This window comes from Pieris rapae, chromosome 9, assembly GCF_905147795.1.
Source record: "Pieris rapae chromosome 9, ilPieRapa1.1, whole genome shotgun sequence".
Classification (NCBI taxonomy): domain Eukaryota; kingdom Metazoa; phylum Arthropoda; class Insecta; order Lepidoptera; family Pieridae; genus Pieris; species Pieris rapae.
The window spans coordinates 2878430-2887946 of NC_059517.1; the positions used below are offsets into that span (position 1 = coordinate 2878430).

The 9517-nt window shown below is 32.6% G+C and overlaps 1 protein-coding gene across 1 annotated transcript; it reads right to left on the reverse strand.

Moving 5' to 3' along the window:
- Positions 1-1555: 1555 nt before the first annotated feature.
- LOC110999751 (epoxide hydrolase 4) lies at positions 1556-5367 on the reverse strand. The gene is made up of 6 exons (XM_022268969.2): positions 4991-5367; positions 4393-4703; positions 2864-2987; positions 2641-2749; positions 2111-2299; positions 1556-1682 (listed from the first exon to the last, which is right to left on the reverse strand). The coding sequence occupies exons 1-6, from the start codon at positions 5204-5206 to the stop codon at positions 1567-1569; spliced, it is 1065 nt and encodes a 354-aa protein (XP_022124661.2). The 5' UTR covers positions 5207-5367; the 3' UTR covers positions 1556-1566.
- Positions 5368-9517: the final 4150 nt, after the last annotated feature.

The window sequence follows — 9517 nt, forward strand, 5'->3', positions numbered from 1 at the left end:
GGAGGCATATGGTCATATGTGATCTAGGTGGTCGTGACATATCATGGGTCGTGGTTACTGTCTCGTTGTAATACAAACTATTGATATTGTTCATAAGATATTTCAGTCAGTCAGTAATAAATGATGCTGTATAAAAAATCCAAATCATCCAATTTACTAGAACATCATAATAATATAGTGACTGTGGGGATTTTGATACTTAGGTTAAGGTTTAAAGACATTTATTCTCATAATATACATTAGTCAATTACATGAGAACACTTAGGTATATGCTAACGTTACAATTTGAAAAAAAAAGAAACTTCATTTCCGTAGATTGGGATCACTCAATAGATGGTCTTTTAATCTTGCTTGTATTTTAAATAAAAGTAATTTACGGCTTCAACAAAGACAGAAAAATACTTTTATGTCTCAAAGTCAAAGGTTATCAATATCAGACATGCATTGAAAAACATGCAATCGCGTTGGGAGAAATGCAAAATAAATATTATCGATATGACCCTATGTTTTATTGTCTCCTACTTTATCTACGGTTTATTGAACTGCGATTAAAAATAATTATTAACCATAAAGTTTGGAAATAAAGACGCAATTGTTCGTACAGTTTTATTTAACTTTGTATAAAAGTCCTGTAAGGAATAATTAATACTTAAATAGGCCAAAAGTAAGGCAGTACTTATAAGTTTTTAACGTTACAATTATTGCAAAATTAGTTTATATTTTAAGTAGGTGAAATATCGTGTAATATCAGAGTGATAGAGAAAGTATCTCGTCACTTCCGTTTATTATAAATGTGTTGAATTTGATAAACGAACTCATAGGCACTCAGGGTGAAATGCAGTGCGCATTTCACCCTAAGAAAAAAAAGACCGTATAAGCAAAACTTTCAATATTTCTGCAAGGTAGACACTACCGTCAGACATATATATAAAGGCGCCATTATGATTCACGCAATTCAATTGAGTAAACATGGTCATGCTACATAGGCCCCAGATAATATCTCTTTTTATCGCTGCATAAACACAATCTAACAAATAGTTTACTCTTACACTATTTTGAAGTTACCCTTGAGTAACTTTAAACGTAATACAAATAAAACAAAAAAGTCTAAAAAACATTGTCTATATTAAAAAAAGGATTAAATAATTTTCATACATAAATAATTAATATATATAGACTTTAAAATTAAATAATGACATTATACATTTAGAGTTTTGACAGCCTATAATTAATAAAATGTCAATTTGTTGACACTTATAATTAGGCAACATTTTTATTCCGAATACATAAAAATTAAAAATAAACAGTTTCGACTGTTACAAAATTCTGAATCAAAAAGATAATAATTAAATTAATAGTATTTCTATCGAAAACTTTATCTTTACTAAAGCTTACGTAGGCTTTTAGGTTAGCGTATTCAGTCTAAACAATTATTTTTTAACACAGAATCTCCTACGGTTAAAAGCAGTTAATCATAAAAAGTTCCAACAAAAACTGCACTACATATATCATCCTAACTTTTATAATATGACGTGAGATTCGAGAGCCTTATGAATTTAAGAAAACCTATGCGTTAGCTGGAAGTGCCAAACGGGCGGTGAATTCTCTTCCTCGGTCGGCCACAGCTTCTAGCATTCGCGTGACCAGCCCCCGAGGTATTTCCTCTACTTGTTTCTTCTTACCTATTCAAAATGTGGCAAATTTTAGCAAAAATATACAATTTTCCAACTACCTACAATATAACGTTTGATTTTATTCTTATTTAACATTTTATGTAAATGAAACAGAAACCGATTTCAATGGTATGTAAATCATTAATTTATGATTAGGCAAAACTTCCTATTGATTGCCGGCGTAGTCGTAAGTAATTGTTACTGCTTGCTGGCCAGGAATTGCAGGGTTACAGGATTCCAAGGTCAGTTTATTTTATTATTAAATCAAGATCCTATCCATGTAAGGTTTAAAATTTAATATTATACAGGGATTCCTTATTCTCAATGCGATTCAATTACGTGGTTATTTTAATAAATCTACACATCGACATCGTTTCTACACAGATACTGTAGTTACTTTCCAGTACATACTAGGTATATATTTGAAGAAGTCTTACCAACGATAAAGTCCAAAACGTGCATTGGTACGTCCTTATCCCCTGGTTCTGGTTTTGTGACCAGTCGAAACGCGGGACCATTGCAATGCTGAGCACTAGCCACTAATTGAGCTGCGCTGTCTTTACCACCGATCAGCAAGCCCCGCGGCTGAACTTTGTGGTCAGGGTGAATACGATACCAAGCAGCACCTTGGAAAGAATATAAGTTATGAAACCAGATACTCACATATCTTCTTTTTTCTGCAGGGAGGCAAAGAAAATCCTAAGTCATTAAAAATATTTGTTTGTGGTCAATATAGTTGTTACATGAAACGTGAAATATCTATTGCAAATATATTCTGTGCTGTCGTATTAATCAGCTTCATATAATTGTAGATTATGTATTGATATTTTAATCTTAACATTTCGTCGCGACACAGAAACATTGCTCAGAACAGAAATAACACATATTTTAATTGTCTATTGTATGATGTTTTAGTTTAATTTTTAAGTATCAGTAAATATGAGGTCTGGTATTAAAATGATTTTACCTCTCACGTAGTTAAGCGCACCGCTCCAATCTCTTGCTCGTGAACTGGCCCATTTTGTGTTATTTTTAATTTCACCCTCCGCCAACCATCTTTCGGGGAAATGTGGCCACTGAAAACCAATCATTTACATAATATGATGAAGGCGGAAGTATTGCTCTGCCTATAGAGTAAATTTTGATCACTGACAAAAATGAATATTAAAAAAGAAAAGTTGTATACGCACCTGAATAAAGTGTAAAGAACGATGACAGAATGCTGCTGGGGCATGTAGCCAGTACAGATTTGGGTGTGGTGCGTCGGCAACTATGAATTTACTGACAATTGACCCATAGCAGTGCACAAAGTACCTGGTAGAATATTCAACACTTAGAAATGGATACAGCTGTCATTACACCAGCTAAATGGATGAGGGAAGGCATGAACTTTATTTCATGCCTTCCCTATTTTAGTATTAGTATTTCTTTATGTACCATACACCTTTAGATATGTGCGAGTGTGTGAGTAGATAGTAAAAACACACGCACACACAGTAGTTATCGATTAAAATAGTATTCGGTTGTCAACCTATATTGTATTACTACTACTAGACTATTATAGGTAATTTTATTCCACAGCGTAATCTATTCCGATCCGTTCCTCTCAGAGCAAGGTCTCCAGAGACTAATGAACGGATGGCGTAAATTTAACTTGTATAAGTGTACAAATGATTAAAAAACTTTTAATTATTAGTCATAAAAAATAAAGGTACATAATAATATTAGTAATTATATTAGTTAGTATTACCTTTAAGAAATACATACAAATTATTTTTATACACCGAAACTATGAATCATTTACCGATCAAATTTCGTGATTTTCATAAAAAAGAAGTACGATATGTATTCTAGTTAAATTTCAACACCACATGTTGTGATAATAAACAGGATTTAATTGATAAACGATAATTTTGTCTCAGTCGGAGTCAAAATAGAGATTAGAAGTTATCACTGCATTACAAGGTGCGATAAGCATCATTTCCAAGTTTCAAAGGTTATTAAACTGTTAAATAGGCCTAAAGAATTAATAGATCGTTAATATTTTTATATTGTATTCACGATTTGTTAGGATATTCATGATCGGCATTGCTTGAAGGCAGTGTAAACAATGACAAATATTAATAATAATTACCTTTTGAAACATTAAGCATTAGTAGTTTAACCATTACTGTAAAAATTAATTATTAACACTTAGTTGCAGAAATATACAACAAGTGTTATAATTATATGAAAAGGAGGCAACCGCAGTGACAAAAATAATAAATAAGATGAGCAAGAAGTGCAAAATAAGACATAGTTATTTAGACAAAACTAATGGAACAGAATAAAGAATTAAAACTAATGTTGTACATGTAAACAGCGATCAGGACAATATTATTTTGTATGTTTAGACAATGAAAGCCCGATCAAAACTCGATTATTATCGATATATTAATATATATGTAGAAATGCGAATTAAAAGTGTTTTATTTATTTTTGTTTCTAAAGCGTTGTAAGCGAAGGAATTGTTGATTTTCACGTAGTTTTCACGTGTAGATACAGTGTTATGACATGATATAGGCATTTACACTGTAATCAATTTATTCAACACTTTAGAATTAGAGCTAATAATTATTATTCCAAATATAAAATATTTCTTTTTAATTTGGCCTAAATGGGTTTGAGAGCCAAAGGAATAAATAATTAATTTGTATACATTAAATTGTAGAATACTTACCATGTCAGCATTCCACCAATTCCAAAGCCAATTACAATGGCTGGGTAGGTCTCAGACACGCCCAGAGCTTTCAACAAAGCTGCCAATTCCCCAACAGCCTTTGGTGGAGTAAGATCGCGTCTGTTTCCAGTCTCACTGCCCCCAGACCCTCGAAGGTCCAGGGTTATGACGTGGTATCCGTTTTCAGCAAGCCTCCGCACCGCTGAAGACCACGTTGGTACCCATAGGTTGCCGGTGTCTGGGGCATCTCCCAGGATTAGGATTAATTGACCAGATTTTGGACCTGTTTCCACGTAATGATATTTTACCCCCTAAAAATATTAATTGCATTGTCAGCCAGCAGTTAAGCATGCGATTTTCAACCCTGAGATTGATTTCGGGGCTGGACATTGATTAATTTTCCTTTCTATGCTCGCAAAACATCAGATTCAGGTTTTAAATGAGACTTTTAAATTTAGTTAAATATTAGGTTGGATTTTCTCTTAAACTTACGAATAAAAACAAAATACACCGATACATTAGTACGTAAATGAATTGCCAACAAAGTATTTTGTAATACCAATATTTGTAAATGTTTGAAAACTACCCACATACCTACCATAATTTTAATATAACAATGAATTCCAATCGAGGAGTCTACTGTTAGTTCTACCGGCGGTGCACTATTAGACATTTTCCTTTTATGTCCTTTCCATAACCTTTTTATTGCTAGTTGGATTAACTGCCACAGACCCAAATAGATACAATCAAAAAATAACTGCACTGCCTGCCATCCCGACACCACTTGCAATATCGAATTACTTTTAACACCCATCACTTATAAAACACGACCGATCTTCTTTTGTTTTACGCGTTCTCTGATTTATTTATGAAAGACATATGTTCGTCGTCGCCTTATCAGCGTTATCGTTTGTGTGAACTTTGAATTCATGCGCTCGGTTGGGGACTACTGTCCGCGATTAGCCGTAGACAGTGTCATAATGTTAGTAACTTTCCAACATGTACCTATTGACAGTGACAAGTGAGTATATTCTAAACAAAAGAACCCTTTTAGGAATATCTACGTAAGTTTTTTTTCGGTTATTTTCTTTATTGCTTTTATGTATTATTTAGGAAATATTATAAGCCTTTTTAAAAGACAAATTTTTCATATACAGTAAATTCAGAGTTTTTTAATAATATATCATAGTACTTTCCTCATAAGGATGTCTGCGTATTACTTCTGAATGTCATCATTCGGTTTTAAAAACAAATTAAGGCGGTGAGACAGCGCACTCAAGATGAGTAAGTAATGACAATCGCAGACAGCAAGTCACGGTGTCTAACGACGACATGAGAGCGACCCAGGCAACGGACCTCAGGGACAGACTTGAGGCAACAAGGCAACTTTAAATTTAATATGACTGTAATTGGGCTAAATACATGAAGAAGTATTTAGTTATTGATTAGTAAAGACGTATTTTAATATCTTACAGTTACAATTAATATTTCAGATTTAAATATTTAGTTTGTACGTAGTAGATACCTTTATACCCTTTGTAGCTGTCCATAAGTCATTATATTCAAAGAATAAGTAATCATTATATGAAACCAGTAATTATTAATAATTTTATCAAATATATCACATGTCAGGAAAATTTTGGGTTTTTAGGCCCTACAGAGATAATCATCAAACGTCAAAAAATAAAAAATAAAACTTAATGTCATATGTCAAAATTGTTAAATGTCAGAGTGCTTAAAATAAAGACGCTAACAAGTGGAGCCTCAATGAATAACCATTTGTATCTGTATGCTTGAAGAATGTTACGCCTACTACAATAGTAACGCAATAAAATAATTTCGCGAGTGAAAAATTGCCTACCGCATGACAAGGAGATTCTATACAAGTTCCTTTATGACTACATTGCTGAACATTATTACCCGCTTACAAAAATTAATAGGCGTATTCTCCAATGAATAAAAAATATTTTCAATGTAACAACCTACGCACTTATTATTTTTTTAATTTATGGTCTACGTACTTACTGTAGACTTATTCACAGACACCTATTTAAGTATATGCGTTGACGGTCTTTGAGATAGTTTCCGCTTTTTTGTATTACCTATATTATTTGGAATATTCTAGGAATTTTCTTAAATTTGTCCGCTCTCATTATAAACTTATTCTCATCGGTCTCCAAATAAAAATAAGCAATAAGAATGCATTTATCCGGTATAACATGTGTTGAAAGTTATAGATTAGGGGAAAGGTAATTTTTAAAGGTAGGACCTGTGTTACGGTTCCCAGGTCTTAAATAAAAAGACACTATGAACTCACGATATTAAAATATGAAATGGAATCAAAATAAAACTTAGATTACTATAGAAGGCTAGAATCGGTATAAAATGCAAAGTTATTATTATGTAACTATTTTTATGATTATTTTTGTGTATTTTTTATGATATCTTCGTTGGTCATAAAGAAAATAGTCAAAACAAATGTATTTACCTACAGATCTCCAGACATAAAAAAGTATCCGAAAACTCTTCAAAAGCAAGGGCCGTAATTATAAATCACGTCACGTCGCGGGGCGTGCCTACTCTATCGCCCCCGCCGTGTCATTTACATGACAATCCCTGGCCCTATATACTTGTATGTTAATAGCAGCCCCCATAGAGACTATGTATCACTAAATGCATCTACACGTTTTGGGTATTATAAGAGGTGTGAAGTATTCGAGCCATCGATATTTATTAGAGAAAAAAAGATATGAGTACATACACCATAAAGTTGTTAAAATGTTTAATACTTTAAACATATGAATGTGAAATAGAAGGCGAAATGGTGATTTGGGTGAGGTGTGACTTTCACTAGTCAGTAAAACTTGGGGGTTTCCCCCCTTATCGGGGAATTAAGATGCCCTGGGCCCCTGCCCAGATGGCCCTGGCCAATATTGTTTTGAATTTGATCTGTCTATTTATTTTAAATCTACCAACTGCATAGTATTGTCACCCGTCTAAAGGGCCGCCTAAAGACGAAAGATAAGACCCACATATTTTAAACGACAGTAATTCAGATGTCACACAATGTTATGTTGAATACCACAAAAGCTTTTGAATTCGTAATGGAGATATTTATCAAATTATTTGTAATACCAGGTAACGTTCGTGGTGTCTTATTGCAATTTTTGTGGCGTAATATGAAACTAAACGCATTGCGTATTATAAAAGATTGCTCGATAGTTGAAAATGATATTAAATAGATCCCTGTTTTTGAACACTAGTGTTTGAGTGGGAATTGAATTGGGCGAGGTGTACGGGAATAAATATTGTATGTTTTTCATCAAATTATCATGGAGTAATTATCGTATTGATAACTAGATATAATATTTGTATAAATATGTACAGAGGCTATTCAATATTGTACCAAACTGAAATCGTATAATTAAACATCCAAATTACAAGCAGCCCCGCTGTTCGAAAATTGAAATTCATTTCCCGCGCGCGCCTGACAGTTTCTTTTTTAATTTTTCAGGGCATTAGCATGCGCTCGGCGGCCAGTAACAAAGTTATACTCTGTGCATTACGTAGGACACAATAGAGGGCACTCGTTATCTACTTGACTGTGTAACTTCGTTTGTGAACGCTCACGTACCCTCGATATTGAGGAGCAATGAGGACTTTAAAATAACACATTGTATTGTGTTATTCAACTCTGAGTAAAGTATGATTTATGACGTATTAAAGTAAGTACAACTTAAGATTTATTGATATGTACAGGGCAGAAAATTTTTGACATTAAATTACAAAATTTCGTACCACTGAATTTCTTTTTTAAATTAAATTCGTTGATTTCTATTAAATTCCAGTAGTTGTTTACAGTTTTCGTAAACCAATAAAACGATCATCACTTTACTAATTAGCTTTTCGCACAAACCATTTAAAACTTTCGTGATTATAGGTACTTTTTGGTAAAATAAAATAAAAAAATATTTCTAATTTGTCCATTTTGCTCCTGTGTAATAACAACATTTTGATTTCAACTTAGAGGGTGCGTCACGCGTAGCAAGAGCTCGCAATACCTATTATGGCGCCCCTCCGAAAAGATTCATTTAAAATGTTATTTTACACCCAGCTATGTACATCTTTTGTATCGATGCCATTCTGTAAAATTACATTGTAATCAAATACAAAAGAGATTTCATTCGACTCCGAACTTTATGACCGTTAGAAAAATTTATACTGTCTGTTCTAATTAAGGCAGGAGAAATGTCGCCATTTTGTTCAAAGGGGATGAAAAGTTAAATTCACATCTTAGAAGTAAAAAGTTATTATATCCAGTGTTTATATTATGTATAGCTATCTAATTATTCAAATGGCGTAAAGGTCTATGAAATTTGTAGATTAAATTGCTGGTAGTTAGGTAGATTTTTGTCATGAACCCATCCTAAAGATTTACAGAAATCGGCTAAATGTTTCCTGATAGCATCATTCATTTAATTATTCTTAAAGAAGTTGTAAAGTGGAGCACTAATATTTACAGAAAGTACAGCTTTGTTTCAATTAGTTATAAATGTACGCACTAGATGGCGACAGATGTTTCGAAAAAATTGTTAACTCCCACAAGTTAAAGCATTTATTTTCATTTATAAAAGCAGTTTAAAGAAAAAAACGGGAGGATCTGCACGAAATTCTTTGAGAACAATATATGTAAGTAGATATATGTATCTACCTTTTTACTACATATTTATTAGACGAGAATTTGTCAAAGGTATATTTTGAATACGTAATTAAGTTATGCTTTGTTACGTAACAGCGTCTCAGTGAGATATAATTTTTATAAAAATTGTGGAAATATTATATAATCTAGCATTCTAGTAGTGTAAGACGATTCTAGAGGTGTCTAGGTTCTAAAAGTAGTATTTAAGTTCATTAAAACCTGATAATAATAAAAATAAAAGCCAGTTTAATTTAAAATCATTACAAAAGTAGAATAAACAGCTTAGATAAGTTACATTTTATATTTGCTATTCTAATATCTTAGCTTCCTCTAGTACCGTTGATCGGAACCGCTTCACGGGTCTGGCCCAGGTATTTATATATATATATAAATATAAGTATATATAAATATCCATCAGCTTTCTGC